The 21,677-nt window shown below is 44.3% G+C and overlaps 1 protein-coding gene across 13 annotated transcripts in view; it reads right to left on the reverse strand.

Moving 5' to 3' along the window:
- Positions 1-393: 393 nt before the first annotated feature.
- hppy (MAP4K3-like protein hppy) overlaps positions 394-21,677 on the reverse strand; it is a 210,819-nt gene continuing 189,535 nt past the window's right edge. For 3 of the 13 annotated variants that reach the window (XM_055072865.2, XM_055072867.2, XM_055072866.2), the window contains exon 26: positions 394-9,327. In XM_055072865.2, the coding sequence (XP_054928840.2) occupies positions 9,240-9,327 (88 nt within the window). In that variant the 3' untranslated portion in view covers positions 394-9,239. Of the gene's footprint in view, positions 9,328-19,073; positions 19,592-21,677 lie in introns of those variants that run through there. The other 10 variants (XM_055072863.2, XM_055072862.2, XM_055072860.2 and 7 more) reach the window with 4 other exon arrangements.

The following is a 21,677-nucleotide window of genomic DNA, read 5'->3' on the forward strand; positions in this document are numbered from 1 at the left end:
TCAGTGTGCCTCAAAAAATTGTGCAGATTCTGCACACTGTGGGAATTGGTGTAAGCATATTGGACGCTATCGTGTAAGTGAAGCTTTTCCTTCAACAACACTGCCGTGGCCAACCGAGCATCAGTGCGTCATGCCATCCCTGGCGCGCTTGCTGTCTCTACATCGGCACGACAGCCTCATGACATCATTGCTTGCGCCAACCAATCGGCATGCATTACTACCTCTCCTCCCATCTCTCTCTTTTCTATACTGCACCTCTCACCTTCCTCACCATCCACAACCTCCTCTCTGCAGTGCAACCCCCACCGCCAACCACAGCATCTAAATCCATCGGATGCCCAAAGAAAGTTTCATGTTAAGAAGGCACAAAACATGGCAGGCAGGACACTGACCTTAGGCTTGCATTCAACTCTCATTTATTACACCGCTCTTATACTCCTCGCACCACCACTCTGCGGGGCATCAAAAAAATAAAAAGGGGGCAGGTGGACTCTACAAAAATAAAAGCGTGAACATAAATGTGGACACTCTAACATCACAGCTAGCAAATTGTGTAAACACTCGTATACATACATACATATATATATAATACAGACTCATGCACAGCAACCTCTAAGGAAGCTTATAGGAAGTTTCAGATTTGTCGAAACCATTACAAGCAGTAATGTGCATACATACACAAAAACGAAGATTCAAATACCGAGAGTATAATTACAGAGGCGTTGCAACATGAACATGTCACAAGCACACTAAACCACAAATCTTTCAGCTAGCCATTTGACTTTTTCAACTTTGCAACCACTTCAGCAATACAAGAATGCATCTAGAATGGCAATCCAACGGTAAGTTTTCAATAGAGACACACAAAGTGCTACATAAAAGAAAGCTACGGTGACTTACACCGCAAAAACACAACTGAAACTCCAAATGTACAAAAAGAGACGCACGTCAGCATCAGCCAAAGGGTGAGCAGAATTTTGGTCCAATTTGTATCACATATGGTTGCACAGCATGTGCAAAATGTCACGATGATCTACAAAAGTTTCAAAATAAGGTGACAAGGAAAAGCTCAGAAACTCAGGCAGGGTAAACAAAGAAACTATATAAGAATTTTGCACTTGGAGTTATATTGAGCACGAAACTACTTGTATATCCCAAATCCAAACCACAGCAGTGCAGCTTACAGTAGGCATGCACATAAGTCCGTGAGCCTCAAGAATCGAAGGTGTCCCTACTACAGCACTCGCATCAGACAATGCTAAACATTGCAAAAAATGCACAAACAGGTCACCGACGACAGTGAGCGTACCATCCAATCAACTCCAAAAACAAGAATCTTTTTCAGTCGTTATAGTTCGCATGGGTGAACTGCAACAAAGATGCGTGCAGTAGACGTTGTGTGCTCTCTGGCTTATTCGCAATGCCTCAGGTGGCTTTCACAGATGTTGAAACAAACACACCTATACATCGCTGAAACAAACTCAAGTCATCTAATGCTCAACATTTACACTTTCTTTTCTTTAGCTGTAACACTTAACGTTCCTTTCTCAGAGGTAAGTCTAACAAAGATCAACAACCCAACTACCTCAAACTATACAACAAGGTTTGCCTTCGCCGGTTCTTTTTTGTTTTGTTTTTTGTTTGTTTGTTATAATGTCATGACACAGCCAACACACGTCAAATCCGATTTGCTTAGTGCAGTTTGCCCGAGGTAACTGAAGTTCTTTCGACATGGCGAAAACACATTTGCTCGAAAGAACACTCCTGCACTTTTATGCTTGCAGTAATGGGTATGCTATTCCAGACTGTAGGCATGGCAAGAAACAACCAGGATTGTGGTTTATCCTAAGAGGCGGGCAGTTTATTACACTATGTACACCGTCATGGTAGCAATCGCTAGACATTGGACAAGTTTAAACAATTTTGTGCAGAACTGCAAGTGAGCACAGCTTGATCAGTGCTTGAATTTCTTTTTCAGAGACTGCATGGAACTTACTACAGGATGACAATTATTAATGCCTAGAATGAGTGAGTAAGAAGGCAAGTGTGATAAACCAACTAAAGAAAAGAAAAAAATAGAAGGGCCACTGCTAGATATACTGCCCATCCGTGTATTCTGCCCTTTTCATTATAGCTTTCTTTTATCTCTATGCAAATTTTGAAGGCAAAACGATAACCGAATAGTGTCACTCAATGTGATGTACAATTCGAAGTGCACTTTACAAAGTGCATGTGTCAAATAATAGTAGCAGTCACAAAAAGTATTAAGATGACACAGCATAATTAGTAGGAGTTGGAATTACGAGTGTCGGTGATCAAATAGTAGAGGAATACAAGAATCTGCAGATCTGCGTGCAGTGTACAGTCACATAAAACGAGTGCACAATTTGTAGGGGTGCAATTTGCACAACTTGCCTTGTCCATTGTGGCATTGTGGATGTCTACTCAAGCTATGGTAGTTACTTGTGACACAGGCTGCTATGGCTGTGGCTACAGAAGTGGCTATGGCTGCCGCATGACAGGCTTGCCACCATGCTGGACAACACTAGAAAAAGTTTGTTCATTTATTTACAGGGACTCTGTTCGCTGGTCTGCAATCAATATGACATCGAAAGAATACCAAATAGCCCCAACTTACTGTACTCCATAAATTTCAAAGCCTTTGAGAATAGAATACAACATGAGGGGTGGGTGGGAGTGGGGGGGAAAAGCCTAGCATGTCATTTTGATAATTGAGCAGGGAGCATTAAAGAAAAAAGCTCACAGACATTTACGTGGAGCGCTGTTGCCCTATAACTGTCCTGGTTGTGAGCTCTTCAATGAAAAATGTTTGAAAAGATTTTGCACATATTTTTCAAAGCCAGAGAAGGTGCAAACATCTCGTATTGGCAAAGTTACAGGGGAAATAGTTGCAATGCGCTATGCTTACAAGTGTTGATTTCAGACCTTTGTTGAAATGTAATTCGGCAATAGCATGAAGCCCGCCACTTTGACTCTAGTGTAAGCTAGCTAAATAGGTTCTATCGATCACTGAAAATAGATTAATCTCTTAAGTTTCATTTGTATGCTCTAATAGTTTTGCTTGTACGAGGTGTCAGTATCGGTGAAATAATTTTCCTCAGGTATGTACAGTGCCCAAGCAGCTCCCCCTCCAATTTATCAACCTACTTGATTGTTAAACAACCACATTACATACTGCTATCTCACATCTGACAAGGATCAGTTAACTTCTATAATGTCACTAAAAAAATGTCTTTCATGCAGCCTATGCTAGAAGCCAACTTGCATGGAATCAAACTCCTAGGAACCATAGACCTTTGTTTGAATTACTTAATGTTTAATGAAAAGGGGTCAAAAACAGAATTAGAAACTCTGATGTGAACAGATATATGCACAGGACCATTCTATCCTGCCTTCTGTGTGACACTAAATGAAAGCGGGTCTGAATGCGAAGCCAAGGGATACTTTCCAACACGCAGGATAAGACCCCGAGAACGTAAACTTTGGTTATCAGACCCACAAAACGCATTACCGAATCTGAGGTGCCACTTCAATAAGGCACTTGTCAACACGTACATAAGCAGTGATATAAACATGGTCACACATGTTTTGACTTGTCATGGCTGAGGTTTCATGAATTGCTTTATTTTGGGAAGGTGGCCAGTTTGAAGTAGCTAAACCAAACACAAGCTTCGTTTGAGTGGAGGGGCTTAAAAATAGCCCATAGCCCAGGCCAACAAGAATTTTGAGATTTCCTTAAGAATTAAACGAAATTCTAAATTCCCTTTCGAGTTTGAATCCTTGCAACGTGATTGTAAATCTTTTTTGGACCCTGTGAATTGCTGCATTTTACCTCTGTTCCAAGTTTCTTGCTAAATCTCACCCAGACATTGTTTTGCGAGACTTGTCCGTTTAAGCTGGGGAGCAGTTTGACACAGTACACACCTGGTTGTGTGCTGGGAGCTCGTGTGGCTCGCAGCTATGGTCTACGTACAAAAGGCACTGGCCTTCAGAGGCCATGGCAATACAGGTAGGCCTGCAGCCTGTCCACTTCCGATAGACCCACTAAGCTAGCCTCCAGCAACAAGAGCCGCACAAACTGTAATATGCAGAGTCATGGTAGATCCATCAGCAGACATTATGGAGGCCAAGGGGGGTAGGTAATTTCTTTGTGCAAATGCAGAAAGTCAGGCTGAGGAGCCACCAATAGCGCATGCACATGGCATGTGCTTGCACGTGCACGTGCAGCCACAAGCTACCTGCAAGTGCATTCATTTATGCGGCAAATATGAAATTGAGGAACAAAATTTGGCAAACAGACGCTGCAAAAATGCCCTTGGTGTACACACTTAAGCTACGGCATTACGTCATCCGCAGTACTTTTGGGAAGTGAATGACCTCAAGGTTGTATTTTGAAGCATGGGCGTTTTGCGAGATAAGGAGAGTGGGCACAGTCTTGGAGATGGGCAAATGACTCGGGATATTACAATACATCTGCTGCAGGAATATGCCTGGCCTTGTTTTATTGCAACTCTTTTGTTACTTGTTCTTTCTATTTTTATTTTATTTTTTATTTCAAATGTGCTGACCTGTTTAAAGACTACCACAGAAGCCATCTGGCGCCATTTGTGCTTTCGTCCAAGAGTAGTCCCCGTGCGAGTTCCAGCTGCTTCCAACACACTTTCCTCCTCCAGCAAACTGCGACCAATCATGTCTGGTGCACAATGCATGGCATGCTCAGGGTATCGACAACCACCTACAGGGCAGCCAGGTCATGTGATGCACACAGTATGACAGCTAATACAGGAAGCAAACAGATAATGAAGCCAATGAAAGCACCAAGGGACTTCTGTCTTTTCTTTTCTTTTTTTTAAGATTAGAATGTAAAAAATGGAAAATGAAAGAGGATGGCAAGACAACTTGCCGCAGGTGGGAACTAACACCACGTCTGCCGTGTTATACGTGCAATGTTCAGCCAATTGGGCTATGGTAGCGGCCTCTCTCCTGTCCACTGCCTTGCATATTTGTGTACAAGGTTAGCCCTCACAGCGTTAGCCAGCACTACTGACGGATTGTGGAAGATGTGGGCTCGACTTCCACCTGCGTCAAGTCGCTTTTTTGTCCACGTTCATTTTTCATTTTTGTCATTACTCTTACATTAAAATTAAAGACATTTCCCGCTACTCAGTTCTTGGCTTAATTGCCTATTGGCTTTAGATGGTTGTCACAAAACAATATATCTAGCCCTTCGGTTCCCCTTCTTCTTGCACACTGCAGCAGCAGACGCATTAAACTGGGACACGGGCTGGCAGACTGCCACAAAAATTAATACTCCATTTAAATAGCTGCAACAGGCGACATGCCTGCACAGCCGCTGTGAGAATATACATACTTCACAGACCACACAGACTTCACTGACAGTGGCACGAGTGATCCGATCACAAGAGGCTAGTTTGCAAGTCTTGAGAATGTACCAAACTGTCAGCAAATTCCCCCGGTTGTTCTGGAGGATCTGCTTGAATCCTCGAGTAAGCACTCGTTGGGTCGTGCTCACGTTTAATCAAATCCATACGACCCGGACAAAAGCAAGATGCTGCATGCCGGTGGGTGTCTTCCCACACACCGAGCGTCTAATGTAGGCCAAGGTTGCAGATCAAAAAGACTCACTGTTGAAAAAGCATGCTCCAATCGCAAAGCAGGGAAGCCAAAGGCAGTGAGCAGGTCAATTCAAAAGGAGCAGTGGAAAGTGAATCTAGTACAAACTGATCAGCAGGAGACAAATTTTTAGTCGCAGAGCAAGAAACACTCCAGATCAACCAGTAGAATTCACCTCGTGACACCATTGTGTTTTCACACAGTCGGCAATAACATTGAGGCTTCGAGTTGTACTTTGAAGGCATCACAGGATGGCGAGCCACGCATGCCGATCTGAACAACCTATCGCCAAAACCCAGCCTAGCCCATTCCACTTCAACATGTATTCCAAAATGGTACTGCCCTTCCAATACGTTCCATCTAAACCTCCAGCTGTGATAAGGACTGCATTGTAGAGTACTTGAATATTGACTTTGTTTGAAAGCAGCAATAATACGTTCTCATGAGAAGTGAGATGAGGAAAAAAAGAAAAGAATTCGGTTACATCAGGGGTGGCCAACTAGACGAGCATATTTTAAGCAGAGAGGACAAGCAGTCAAAATGAGGTACATGATGTGGTCTCAAACTCTTGGATTTCGCTCCAACTCTGAGCAACACAGTGAGCTCTTTTGCGACTCCGACTATAGCTGTCTGGCCGCCCCTGGTTTACACAGTAAAATGCCCTGATAGAGCCCTGCAGTCGCTTTAAATGCGCAGTAGCAGCAGTTCTTTTGCAGAAGGGATGCAGAAAATGCATCGGGATTCCTTAATCGTGAACATGATGCACTTCACCAAAGTGCCCGCCCCCTCTAAACGTATGTCTACATCAATTTCTCTGAATGAAGATGATGACATCGCAGGTGCCTATCAGTGCCTGATGTTATCATCTTTGTACACTGTTTTAATACTGCATGCATTTCAGTCTGAAGTCATGTCCAAACAACTGCAGCACTCAACATTAAATGGAAGCTTGCTCCTCATCAAAATTGGTTCAAATGTAGGGAAGCCATAATAGCGCAAACTGAGAAAATCAGATAGAACAGCACAAGGTAAATGTTGCCCCCGTGTTTTCCTTCTATGTGATCGTCTCAGTTTGCACGGGTGTGTCTTCCCTACTCAACATTAGCTGTGCCCCTCAGAGACAGCATATGTTGATTTCATTATGCCTCAGTACCACCACTTGCAATATTTAAAGTGCCACAAATCATGGAGAGCTTAAGTTTCCCATCAGGCAATGCATGCGTCCCAGAGTTCACAGGGTGCACTCAGATCTGCGACCACAGCATTGCAACTCGCACTTATAGACTTCATAGTCACATTGCTACAAAATAGAGAGTCATCCCGGCTTCAGTGTTCCAAATACTTTTTCAGCACAACGCAAAACAACAACACATGCAAAGAGCGCATTAAGATGAAACCGTGCACTTATGCAAGATTTCGTGACAATTCTGAAAACTTGCTGAAAGCTGGCATGCAGCTTTGCTTTGACAGGTTCATTCAATTTGCCTTCTTCACTTCCTACACCGCTTTCCACATCTGGTCTATTAATTTGGTAAAGCACGACATGGTGTTATATAACGACATCTGAATGAAGCTCTTGAGAAAGCTCGGCCACTGTGGTGGAAAAGCAAGGCAGGCTGAAGATGCACAACATTCGTCATTTCTCTCGACCTCTCAACTTTTGATTAACAACACAAATGCCTCAGAGAAGCAGTACGAAAATTTCTAAATCAGAAAATGCTAGTACATTACAAGCTTGACGAATATTTTTGATCATGATGTTGTTCAGTCATATGAACTACAGGTGCTTCCAATTTGAACATGTGGAAATGAAAGCAGAGTGCCCATAGCTTTCGTGCAACAGAAGACAAAGCTGAACCAATGTTTTCTAGATGTGAAGTCGTAAAGCTGTACAAACCACGAAACGCAATTAATATTACTACTATATCAGGTTTGTTCTTTATGGTGAGTTCTCCTGTTGTATTTGGAAATTCTTAAACTTGACAGTGTTCACTACATATTTTTTTTAACGAATATTGCGTGCAACAATGGCCACGTCACCGGAAACCTTTGTTCCAATTCTAGTCTAGCTATACCTACTCAAGGTGACCAATTTTCAGAACTGATTACCAGTGATTTCATTGTACAGTACAAGTTGTCTACGCAAGCCACAACAGTCATGCCATTATGGGCACATCTCAATACAGATAAAAAGAAGGTTGATATATTTTTCTAAAACCAAGGTTAAAATTTGTTTGCAAAAGTGAAGGAACCAAGTTTGCAATCCAATGCTAAAAAAGAAAGCTGCTAGCTTGGACGTAATATTTGAGAATGTTGACTGACACATACTGTTTCACACAGCATCTACTACAACTACTGTTACTGCTTAAATGACTTTTCACTTTTCATCCACCCATGACACACGAAGTTATAAGTCCTTCAACATAGTTCTCCACACACCATTGCTAAAAAGTACCAAACCAAACTGTTTACAGTGCAATCATAGAAAATAGTAGTCGAAGCACATCCCTCTTGATGCAATGCTGCATAGACAGCTCGTCGATGTGAGAAATCATAAAACAAAAGTGAATCTACCGGAAACCCTCCGAGGTCACTCACTGCCCCTGCAAGGAAGGGTACCCTCACATCCGTTCACCACTTCTGCAAAGAGTAAATTCATTTGTCTATACAAAAAAAAAAGGGAGAGTCAAGGCTTCAACATATGTACACAAATAAATATTGAGTTACCATAGACATGGACAGGCACAGAATGTGGAGGAAGAAGTAAGAATAAGAAAGAAAAGGAGAGTTGGAAGGGAAAAACATTCGGGAACAATCACTCCCTCTGTACACTTTGTCACTGCCAGAGAGTAAAGAGAAATTAAAATACACAGAGAAAAGAATGCAGTCAACAAGAGTTGAATTCCACCTCAGCATCTGAGTAGCAGTGACACCTGGTGGACGGCAGACGACAGGCTTGCGTCAAAACTAAAACGCCGATGACTTTTGTCTTGCTGATGCTGCAACGTCGAACACATCTGAGCCCTTGGCAACAATGGGACGGGCGCAATGTCGCAAAGACAGACGTCGAATTCGTATGCAGGCCTCTCCACTGTTCCATCAACATCTTGTCTGGATGCGCAGCAGAAGATGCGCACACATCGCTGCACTGCAATTGACTTCCAACTCTACAGCTATAACTGTCAATTAAATCAGAGGACGCAGCCAGCAAAACATGTGAAACATGTTGCTCAAAATAACACCTGTTGACTTGGACTGCCGACGCCACCTCCAGAAGTTGATGCATTAGTCTGTTACATACTCAATGGACAAAGTCCCTTCTGCTTGAATCACAAACCACAGGGAAACTGAGGGCCGAATAGATTTGCAGCACAATGGCATTCACAACTTGACCAGCATGAACACACCACACTTGGGCATTTCATCTCTCTTATCACTGCACGGCTGGGCGATGAAGAACAGGGGCAACTGCACCATCTTGAGAAGCGATTGAGTGACCTTCCCTGCAGTGTTGTGAACTATTCCGCCAGTTGTACGGCTTTGTCTGCCGCTGAAGGTTCCACCAGATGCTCACAGTCGTTGTCCTAGTAACTGTTTTCGTGCCCAGCAAGGATGTAGATGTTGGAAGGTCCGGTGGGCGTATCTGTCGCTCTGCTCTCCAGCACCACAATCCTGCAATGAGATGTGCCTGTGAGTCTTACCAACCCTTGTTTTCACAATCCAAGTCAATCAACCGGCCAACCAACTACGCAATCAATCTTTTTGTTTACAGGAAGATGCTGTGTTGCCTTCTCGAACTACAGTAAACCTTCGTTATATCAAAGTGAATGGGACAGCAAAAAAATTCGATGTGCCGTATTTACTCGCACAATGATTGCACTTCATTTGTAAAAAAAATTGACGCATATTCAGGGGTGCGATCATTACGGGGGTTAAATTTCCCGCGAAAAGAAATCTTTTTTTTTCATCCCGCGTTTGCTGCAGAATGACAGCAGGTCAGCAAACAGGCGGCTTCCGCTGTAACAGTGCGGGACACCAAAACAAAAATGGCGGCCAGCGGAGCAAGCCGAACGCGCTGAACACGATTTTTTTTTTCTTCTCCAGAGTACATTACACGCATTGAAATAGTTTCTTCCATATCAGTAGTGAATAATATCGTTAATATCGGCAAGTTTGCGGCAATAACGTAGCCATGTCTACTTTGAGGGGGCAGAAACAGAGATGGGCGCGCTTAGCTGCCAGTGACATAGAAATACATGGCAGGCATGCTGCAGAAACTGCAACATTTGTCTTCACTACTATCCTAATATGGCATGTTTCCACTAAGGATGGGCAAATATCTTAGCTGTGTTACAAGCGTCGGTGTATGAATAGGATGTACACTTCTAACGTAACAGTGTAAACGTGGCCACTATCGCTGCCGCTCGTGATTTCTAGCGTGACCACGAGTGCAGACGAGAAGAAACGAAATGCGCCTTCTTTTGTTGTTGTTGTTGACCAAAACCGTTAGGAAGCCTACAAATAATAAAGCCAAGGTAAGCTTGATCGTAGAATTTTTTTTATGGTAGTGCCGAAAGTGATGAAAGGAATAGAATGGGGCATCTACTTAAGTATGTTTGGTGCGTGCAGACCGCTTGGTATGTCTTTCAAGAGCCATTCGCAAAGCATTCAACAGCATTCGACAGATGGTAAGCGTGATCATCATTAGCTAGACTTGGCACACAACATATAGCTGCGACAAGTTCGGGGTGTGATCATTACATGGGAAAGAAAAAAATATCGAATTTTGACGACAAAATTCAGGGGTGCGATTGCGCGAGTGCGATCATTATGCGAGTACATATGGTAAGCGGTAATTTGATTAAAGCAACTACAGTTAACCTTCAATATAACAAATTTCAATATAACTAAATTCTTGATATAACAAAGTATTTAACTTTTCATAACCTTTTGTCCATAGAACATCATGTAATTAGAAACTCAATATAGCGAAGTGTGTGTGCAATTGCAATATAATGAAATTTCGCTTGAGCAGCAAAGGAATGCCAAAACAATAAATGGAAACTTCTGCGGATGCAGATGGTCAAATGATTGAATTACAAGCGGCTGCTTCATTGTGAAATATTTTGCGTGCACATTCGACAAGGACACAGTGAAGGGGGACACACGAGCGTTTTGCAAAGCGGCTGCTTGCAAATGCACCTCTCAAATTGCGTGCGGTGCGACAAGAGTTTTGTATAAAGACCAAGTATGATAAGACCCTATGGCACCCTGCGCACTTTATGCTTTCCGCGTGAATGAAAGTGTGCAAGGGTGAGAAAGAAAGATGGTGCCTTCATGCACAAGTGTCGCCTCTCCCCGCAAGCAAAGGGAAAGAGGGAGAGGGGAGTGAGCTTGTGGTAATGGGATCGAGCGCAAGCGAGCGGCGGGATGGGAGGAGAGAGGGTACAAGCTGGCGCGCGTCATGATTTCTGGTGCGCGTCTCTGCCGTGATTGTGCATGGCTGTAAGTGGGGCTGAGCTCATACACAGGCGCACACCCCGCTTTAGAGGTAATCTGCCGTGCGTTGTTGTGCTTGGTGATCCCTTGCAGCAAAGGATGCTTCACCGGCAGACGTGCAGCTGTCACGGGTGCTGTTCACGCATCATTGCTCACTCAAGGTGACTAGATCAGCATCACCCGAGTCTTATGGACAAGCAGTCATGTTCCAGATCTTCGACTTTTCGAACGTCCAGAAATGGCAGCTTCATTCAAGACAACAACTTTGTCCTCCGACTACCGCAAAGGCCAGACTACCGATCCTGGCAGATTGACCATCACGAGGAGGCCACTAATTGATGACAGGGTCATTGTCAAGGACGCCTGATGAAAGGACGTCAGCGGCGGGTTCACAGTTAGCCACGTGGTCGCCTCATATTGTGCAATGTTGGAGGCAAGAGAGCCAACAAAACGGTGGCATGTTCAAGACAAGAGAGCTGGCAAAAAGGTGGGACATTAGGGACAGGAGGTTGTGAATGATTCGACGTTTGTGATTGGCCAATGAATTCCCTCAACGAGTGAAAGAGGGAAAAAAATGGTATAAAAAGTGAATCTGGACTGCTGCGAGAGGGACGCTTGGACATGCAAAGACTTTAGCATGTAGTGGACTTTGAGAGTTGGAGCTGTGCTTGTAAAACTCAATAATGTACACCTGAATATAAACCTTTTTCTCATCTCTGAAAAGTCACCCGGGACCTTTCTTTTTTCCAGGCACGTGGCACGGCACCATCCATGGAATCTTCATGGCCACATGGACTCCTGATTTCGCAACAAAGCGTAAAGAGTGGGTGTGCCGAAACGGTGTGGCATCATATAAGCTGTCTTCCCGTGCATTTAGTATTGAAGGCTGCGTAATCTCGAGTTTCACTGACCCGTCGGAGCGAGGGCCAAACAAAGCATTCACTCCCTGCTGGTGGCGCTGCTCATGAGAGCGTCATCCCAGTGCGGGTGACGCTATCAGCCGTGGAGTCTGAGTGCACGCAAAAGTGTGGCTGGCTTCACTTAATTTGTACTGCCCACGTGAAGATGTCGTTGACATAGCATGAAACCACATCATTCGTCACCCTTTCAAATTCATCAAAATTAATTGTTTTCTCAGTCGAATTAGCTTTTTTCAACAGCCTGATAATTCGGAAAAATTCTGCGGCCCCTTGCAGTGTATGAAAAATCTACTGGTAACTGTAGTTATTTGCATAAAAGGTTGAATTTCAATATAACAAAGCAAATTGCTGATTTTACCTACTTCGTTATATTGAGGTTTAACTGTGCTCTATAAAAGCTAAGAAAGCAGAGCTGAAATAGCACAACTCCTCAAAAGTCTAATATAAGTGTCATGGGGAGCATTTTCAATCACGATCGAGCCAGATCGGGATCAGATTTCTCAGTCGCGATCAGCTTCTTTCTTCAAGCTTCAGGGAAATGCCAGCAGGGTCGGGTGATTGTTGGGGATGCCGAGTAAGCGAAAGACGGTGCAGAGTAACATTTGTCCGTTCTGTTGTGCACTACTTCCACAGTGCTGCAGCCGCGCTGCTGCTGCTCGCCGCTGATAGCGCACGAGCGCAGCCTGGAGAAAAATGGTGTGCTGGTGCGCAGGGTTGCTTGGCACACATAAGCCAGCGAGCAAGGGAATGTGAGGAGGTCCGCATCTCCCTGTTGGTGGAGCGGAGTCGCGTGGCTGCACTCGCATCATTTCTGCTTGCAGCACTTTCTTTTATTTCAGCTTGTGCAAGCACCACGACAGTTGCGCTTGATTGCGGTGCACAGCCTCCCCCTCCCCCCCCCCCCTCGCCTCTAACCCTGCGAAAGCTGTGATCATGAATCCAGTGATTGCGACAATCACCGTGCTGTACAGTGTGACTGCTTCAATGACAGAGAACAAACTGAGATGGCGCGTGATTAGGGAAGCCGTGTGTAGCAAGAGAGGCCGCGAAAGGAGCAACGTCACTATCTTTAGTGTTCAGTCGAACCCGCTTATAACGATACCGGTTTTAACAATATATCAGAAGAGAAGCTGCTGCACCGACAACCCTTGTATTTTTTCCACGGTGAAATAACCCGTCTACTGCAATGCCTCGATGCCACATTATCAGTCACAACGACGAAGTCTGACTGCTGGGTGTCCGAGCCGAAAGATAGTGAGATGCGTAATTCTTGAAAAGAAAAAAAGAGAAATTCGATCCGCTGCATGATGGGCCGCTGCTTCAACAGCCGCCGCGTGCTCATTTTCGAGCCATCTCCACGCGTCTCTGAGTGGGTGAGCAGCCGCCGCAATTATATTGCTAGTAATTATATTGTAAAATGAGAACACGTATAAAGCTGCGTTCAAATTTCCCATTAGCACGTATCGTAATCATCGGTGACTTTTTTCTTCCTCAAGACATCTATCTACCTTGTCTTGCCAACTACGCAATTGCTACATGACGTGCCACCTGGTGTAATAATATGCAACTGCAATGCAAACGGCACACGTATGTATACAGTTGCCAACCGACTTTCCGGAGCTCACAGAGACCGAAAAATATTTTGAAAAATCTAACAGTCCAAAAAACCTGTTCATACTACACTTCGAAGCCATCAAATTTGCTTGGGTTTGCACAAGAGTGACGTTTCTGTATACAGTCTGACAAGAGTGTCACCGTGTTGGTGATCTCCGTTGCAGGAGATCGCCATGAAGATGAAAGAAACGAGCCACGTTTCTTCGCACTAGTTGGCTCTTGCGAAGGCATGCGAGGTCCTGCCCATCACACAAGTACAAAGCTGCACAAACACACACAAAGATGCGGCGTCTCCGAGACACACCTGCTCTGTAGACATACCAAGTGCAAATAGCAACCAAAACTTAAAGAAAAAAACTATTCATCTCGCATGAAGTGATTATGACGAACGTGCTAACTGAAAAAAGCAAGAAACGAGAAAAAGTGCCGTCCCTTGGAGCATTTTGTCAGCGAGGGAAGAGCAGGCATGGACTCCCGAGATGAGAGGATGTCGCCTGCTCCCTGTAGGTTTGTTTGATTCAGAAAAGGTTCACGGAACCACAAACGAAGAGGTGCAGGTGGTGCCAGTTACGGTGTTCCGGGCTGCACCCACTCACTGAAATGTTCAAAGGTGCACTTGCACCGCAGCGGCACCTTGCCTCTCAATCGAGCACGGGGGTGCAGGGTGCACCGCTGCACTTCGGGGAATCGAGGGTGTAGGTGCAGTGCAGCGTTAATAGGCGCAGAAGGTGCAGAGAAACTTGGCTGAAACAAGTAAACCTTTTAGGTGAGGCGTCAACTCGTAAAAGCTAATGGTATCCGTGATCTCCTTGGCACTTCCGGTCCAACAGATGATGGTTCTAGCACCCGATTCTCTGTTCGTGGGGCTGCTCGCACTTGCTATTTGTGCACCTTCATCGCAAGGTATCGCCCACACTGCTTATTCTTAGAGCATGTCAAGGTCTCATCAATGACTGACCTCAATATCTGACCACAGGCAGTCTCGTTTTTTTTTTTTTTTTTTGCCGACTGATCGAACGCATGAATTAGCTATGCGTGTTTGTCACAGTTTCGTGCTTATCTTGAATGATGAATCACACTTGTTTTCACGTCAATTCCATTCTTGTCGAGGACGTGTGATTTTGTAACATTTACATAGTGAATATCAGATTTGTGTAGAGCCCGTCATACACACTAACGTGTTTGCCTGTTGTAGCCATTGATAAACCGCATTGCACAAGTTCACAAAACTGCTAAGAACCTTAACTATCCCTAAGAAAAATAGCACTGACACATTTGGCTTTTTGAACTTTTATCTCACTGATAAAGTAGATGCTTGGCAAGTTGGTACGACATACTTGGAATTTTATACAATCTTAATACGTTTTGCAACATTTACATGTAAATCATACATGTGCTGTCTCACAAAATAACTTGCTTTCCATATTACTGATAATACCTGGAACATGCATAACAACAAAATGTTAACCACACAGTTGGCATGGTTTAGCCATGTTTTAACATAGTATCTCTACCTCCAACTTCACCTAAACATTTGTTGTAAATGTCTCGAATGCGTTTAAAGCTGCAGTACACCCCTTGTGTTTGTCACACTTTGCGATATTTGTATGAGATATGGAACGCAAGTCATGCTAGAAGTGTTTGTCGACTGCAGTTGGCTTCCCCACACGCTTGAGTCGGTTTTAATATACTTTTGATGTCTCTTTACAAGGAAAACACTGCAGTTTCATGATTGTTAAGCTAGTATTTCTCGCTTCATGCACCATTCACGAAATATATGAGAAAAATTACGGTCTACGTGTTTTCAATACTCCCAGTACACCTAGTCAACCTTGCATCGAACACCAAATTAAGGTCGCTATCTCATGCAAGGTGCTTGCCTAAATGATGTTCCAAGACATTCGTGCTAAGAAAAAGCTTGGATTGGAACTGCTTGCCCGCCTATAGTGCCTCCACTGTACTAAACCACGCATGTTTGAATTAGCCTAGTGAAACCGAGATTAGATAAGTAAAAAAAAAAAGAATGATGTTGGCACGACCAGAATCACTTGAGAACAAAGAAGTGCTACTCGTCATTCAAGATAAGCACGAAAATGCAACAGCATACATAGCTCGATCGTGTTCGATCAATTTAGCTAAAAAAATTATTGTGTATGACTGCGTATATTCAGATTTTGTGGTCAGTCATCGATGCGACCACCACCGGCTCTAGAAATGAGCACCGTGGGTGATACTTCGCAATGAAGGTGCACAGAGAGCAAGCGCGAGCGGCCCAGCGCACGGAGAATCGTGCGCCGGAACAGTCATCTGTTGAACCGAAAGCGGCGAGCAGGCAACGCATCCCATGAGCCTTTACGGGTTTACGCCTCACCTACAGAAACCGTGCGCCTCTCAGTCTTGCAGGCTATAGAGCAGGCCAGTGGAAGCTAAGCCTGGAGAAGCCATCAGAAAATCCAACAAGGCGGCCCCCCAAAACGGGTAGTGTGGCTCGAAACGAGCGACTTAGTCCGGAAAATCAAACTTTGGGTTCTAAATTCATTCAAAAGATTGGTTGCAAAAATGCATTAAATCTATGGGAACCCTAACGGTGCATTTATGAAGTCCGGAATATCCATCAAATCCGACTTTTCAGAGTCCGAAAATTATGTCGGTGACTGTACAGGCTATGTGGTGTGCATCTCACATTGCAAGACAAGTGGAACAATACAATGCTAATGATGATGATGATGACGATGATTTATTGTCATCCCCTTTGAAACCTGGCGGTTACATAGTCACTTAGCCAGCTTGATTTAATGAGGTACACAACCTTTATTTTTTTCTGGCATTCTTGTATACATCTCCTTAAACTTCTATTTCTTCCTTAAACCTTAGCTGCTTTGCGCCGCTACCTGTGCATCTGCCACATGGCATTCTACCTGGTGCAATAACATGCAACTGCAATGCGAAATGTGCACGTATTGACACTGTGCAGCTTGCATGTCACCTCGTGTGTTTCCTCGTACGCTAGGACACTTTTGTAGGGCATTCTTTCGCTGTGTGCTAGCAAACGATGGTGTGACTCAGTGGTAGCGTAGCCGACTCCCACGCAGTGGGCCCGGGTTCAATTCCGACGGGAACCGTGTATATGTGTATATTTGTCATTCTCGGCAATAGCTGCTATGGACACTGGACACCGACGGCAGACATCGCCAACCGAAACGGCTGTCGGGATGAGCCCATAACAGCCTGTGCTGTAAAATCGAGCTGGTGGGCGATGCCAGGTGCCACCAGAGCAGGGAAGGGTGGCGCGTTTGGGTTATCGTCTACTAAAAGCCTGTATAATACGCTTCCAACCACACTGCAGCCCACATGTTGTAAAACAGATAGTTGAAGAAGCTTATCGTAATAGGGTTGGCGGTGATAGCTGTGAATGCAGCGTGTCGCAACCAGGGAGGAAATCGGCTGGTAGTACAGGAATAAGAAACTGAGAACGCGCCCGCGTTTTCACCTAGGCGAGTACTTTGCGGGGAAGCTGATGTGGTGGGCAGCAACTGTCCTTGATCACGCGTGCCTCGTGCATTTTCTTGTTTACACAAGATCTAGCAGTTGGAAAACGTACCATACGATTGCAGTTTGGCGATGTCTGAACGCTGGTGCCGAAAGATTGTGTTTGCCGAGAAGGTTTGAACCAGTAAAAATAAGCCTAGTGTGTCATTCTTTGTGTCCTCCATCATGAACATTGGTGCCAGGCGATTGTACATAATGGGATCGCCTCAACGAGGTTCTGCTGTATATGCTACAAAATTTCAAGATTACAAACACCAAAGTCTAGAAAAAAAAAAGAAGAAAAGAATAGCTACAGATACTGAACAACTTGGAAACATTCAGAGCTCATTCGAGCAAAGGAAAAAGTGCACCACTGACTAAGTGCTTAGTGACTCGCAACAAACGCTTACTATCTTCAGAGCTAGGGCATGTAAGAATTATCGTAGGTAGAAGTGCCTGGAAAAACATCACAGACGAATCAAACATGACTGCATTAATGTTGCTAATTGAAGTCACCTAGCCAGTCCTTCATTCTATAGACTTGGTAAATCTATGCGCAACGTTCAGACATTGATGCAAGCTCACTTTACATGAGCCTACTCTTACTTGAGCATGTACCTACACAGATTGCATGCAATTAACTTGTCAGGTGATCCTCCTGCCATGCACTCTCCTTCGACCTCTTATTTTCTTTTGTGCTGTTTTCCCTTTAGCACTTGTATATCTTTGCCAGACTGAGCTTGTTTGTTGCAAAGGTGCAATGGATTAGTGGCTCCAAAAAGAACTGTCCGAGCAACATCGTGGGAAAGGTCTATGCAAGGTTTGTTAAATGATTTGTTTTTGAATTACATGTTACAAGTTCATACATTTCATCATACACTCAAATCTATCTGAATGTTTTCGAGATACCAAGATAGGCTACTCTGAGCACATGCAAGAATGACCCCCAGTTTTTAAGCACAGCACATTAATGTTTCATTTAGCTTCAGCTGGCCTTCTTGAACGGACAAGATAAACTTTGCGATTCATGTGCAAATGCGAAGCCATGTAGTACAGTTAAAGCTCGCTATAACGAAGTCGGTAAAATCGGCAATTTGCTTCGTTATATCTAAATTTCGTTGTATTGGAATTCGACCTTTTATGCAAATAAGTATAGTCGCTTATCGATTTTTCTTACACAGAAAGGGTCCTCAGGATTTTCCGAATTAGCGGGCAATCAAAGAAAGCAAATTTCAACGACAAAACAATTCATTTTGATGAATTTGGGAGTCGGTGATGAATGATAGTTTCCTGCCACGTCGACAATATTTTCAGGTGGGCGGTATGAGTTAAGTGAAGCCAGCCACGCTCTCGCGTGCACTCCGCCCCTGTGGCTGATAGCGTTGCCGTAATCATGAAAAGCGACAGCAGCGGGGAGCAAATAGTTCACCTCTGACTCCAACGGGTCACTGAAAGACCCCCCCCCCAAGATTCCAATAATGTAAGTTCAGGAAGACAGCTTACATGACGCCACGGCGCCTTGGCATGGCCACTCTGAACACGCAGTAGATTACCTCTAAAACATTGTGCGCGGGGTGCGTATGTGCTCAGCCGTGCTTACAGCCATACGCAGCCACGGCCAAGATGCACACCAACTTACCCCATCGCCCCGCCCCCTCGCACGTGCTTGATCATGTTACTGCAATCTCACTCCCCACACCCTCTTTCCCTTTGCTCATGCAGGAAGGCGGCACTCACGAAGCAACCACCTTTCTTGTCTCACCCTCGCACACATTCACTCGCACCGAAAGCATACAGTGCATGGAGGATCTTACTGCACTTAGACTTTATGCAGAACACGATGGGCTCCACTTCTGTAGTCGCTTTGGTCACGCTGGGCGCGATTTGAGAGGGGCGCTTGCAAGCAGCCACATGCAATTCAATCATTTGACCATTTGCGTCGCCCGCGAAAGTTTCTATTTATTGCCTCGGCATTCCTCGTGGTGGCAGTAAAATTTCGCTATATTGAAATCGCACGCAAACACACTTTGTTATATTGAGGTTCTAAATACATGGTGTTCTATGGACAAGAGGTTGTGAAAAGTTGAATACTTCGTTATATCGAGAATTTTGTTATGTTTAAGTCAGTTACATCTAGGTTTAATTTTATTACCATAACAAAAATTTTACGTGCAAGAACATCACTGCCTACAAGATCTGCCCAGCTTTTTTTGGCGCTTGATGGAAACTTTTTTGAGTAACACACATGAACCATTCGAAGTGAATGAACTGAAAAAAAACAACAGAAAGAAAAATCTTCTATACAAAGCATGCGGACTGACCTTTCTGCCTGCTCACACGTTGGGTCGGCCGCCGTGAACCCAAAATACTTTGCGCTGAACATGCAGGAAGGGTAGAAATGAGAACATAAAGACATGCACCAAGAACCAAGTCAAAGAACAGAATGTGCTTAGCAAAAGGAAAACATCAGAACAGATAGATAAAAGCTCACGTTGGCATGAAAGAGGTATGTGCACGATTGTGGCCTAATACTTAAAGGTTCGAGCGGTTGTGCTGAGGCTGGGGTTCGATCCCATCATCGGACACTTGATTTGTTTTTTGTAGAAGAGGTCCAAGACTATGCGAGAAGGGAACCTGCCCACTGCAATGTGCCTAGGATGCGCCAAAGAATGTGTTGCATTAAACGTGACAGTAATGCAGGCGGGCATATTTAGAAAGTAATCTCATCTGTGTGTTCTAACTGCGCCCGATTAGCATGATGAATCCTGCATTTGGAAGACAATAGAGAAGTGTTTCCCATGGCAACAGTGATTGACAGTTTTCTAAAACAAAAGTTGAAGGCTCAGCTTGACACCAACAATTGTGGACACTAAGTATGACGATGCAGTGTGTGCAATGCAACATTGAGATTTTGTACCATTCCCAACCGGTAATCGGGCAGTTAGTCATCTTTTAATAGTTGTGGAATAATTTAAAAATGGCTGTTAAACTGTGTTCCCTCCTATTATGTAGCATGTGCCTGTACATTCACACCAACCCATTTATGCTAAACACACAATGCAACACATTCTGACAAGTGTGGTGGGCAGGTAGTACTAAATAAGCAGGGTTTCCAACCTCGTTCTCAGTTTCGCTGGACACAATTGCGGCAGTGTCCAATGCACAACACCGATATGTGTGTGTATTCGTACAATGCGTGCAACCACAACATATTACTTAAAATACTCTGCTCAATTGCCACGTTTACTTATTATTCAGTAATTTTACAGCAGACTTAGCAGTCAACCACCTCAACAGTCACAAGCCCCCCAAAACAAAGCCCCTATGCAACCAAATAATTTAGACACAGTTCAAACATTGCATCCAACCTATAGCCATCTGCTATAGTATATCCAACTTTGCTGCAGCAGCAGCAGCAGGCCTTTCGAGGATGTTGCCACAGTATGCCCTCAAGGTGACTGCTGGCTGCTCATTGCTATAGGATGCTCTTTCATCTTGCTCCTTGTTAGAAAATTGCTGGGCTTCTGCACTCCAGAAGCAAAAAAAAAAGGTTGATCGATTGCTTGATCCGACGGAAATGTGTTAGAATTAATCCTTCACAAGCCTTAAGTAACCGACTACCTTGGTTCAGGCCTCATGGCCTGAGGAACGCCACAAGGCTGCTTAAGAATGCCTAATGCATGCCACATCACGCCTAATGTATCACATTGTAGTTTGTGTCAATTGCATATGCTCAAATTCGCACATCATCTTAATTTTATCTTTCGGCAACATACCACAGCACGACTCTCCATATGGCTTCTTGATGGCACTGCATCCATTTTAAGCTGTACGCAAAGATGCATACTTTCACAAGACATGTCTGAACCTGTCAAACGCCACAGGCAACCTCCTCCTAACGTGCGACGTTCACACCACCCTCTCCGTCCTTCATACGCCCTCTTCCCTACCCTCCACTTATGCGGTCCCACACTTCCCTCCTCTTCCCCACTCTTTTCTTCTTTCCCATGCCCCCAAGTGACAAGTGACAAACGGATGCCACCAAGTTTTCGTTCGCATGAGCGTTCCAATGCCGACACACTAAAAGCATGATTGTGGCTTTACCTGTCTAAATTGACAGTTTGCCTTCACCGCAAGCAATGGAGGCATCAAAGATGCTCGCTAGCGGTGCTGCTACAGTTTCGCCTTTTCAGCTTGCGTGGCTGTACAGAGCTTTTCTCTTTATTGCGCTAATCTTTATCGGAGTCTTATGGGGGGTCCACTGATACATTAGCCAGTCGGGGTTTCATGTGAATATATCAAGCCCTTTGCAGTGCTATGCTCTAGAAACTGCGATGACATTTTTCAATCTAAAAACAAGGTGATGAAAGGGCTTATTTGATTGGTGTTTGTTTTTTGTACTTGTTATAAGAACTGGGTTAGGAACACGTGGAGACTGTAGTGCTAACAAGTGGTTTATAC

The sequence above is a fragment of the Dermacentor andersoni genome, chromosome 7 (genome assembly GCF_023375885.2).
Source record: "Dermacentor andersoni chromosome 7, qqDerAnde1_hic_scaffold, whole genome shotgun sequence".
In the NCBI taxonomy this organism is placed as follows: domain Eukaryota; kingdom Metazoa; phylum Arthropoda; class Arachnida; order Ixodida; family Ixodidae; genus Dermacentor; species Dermacentor andersoni.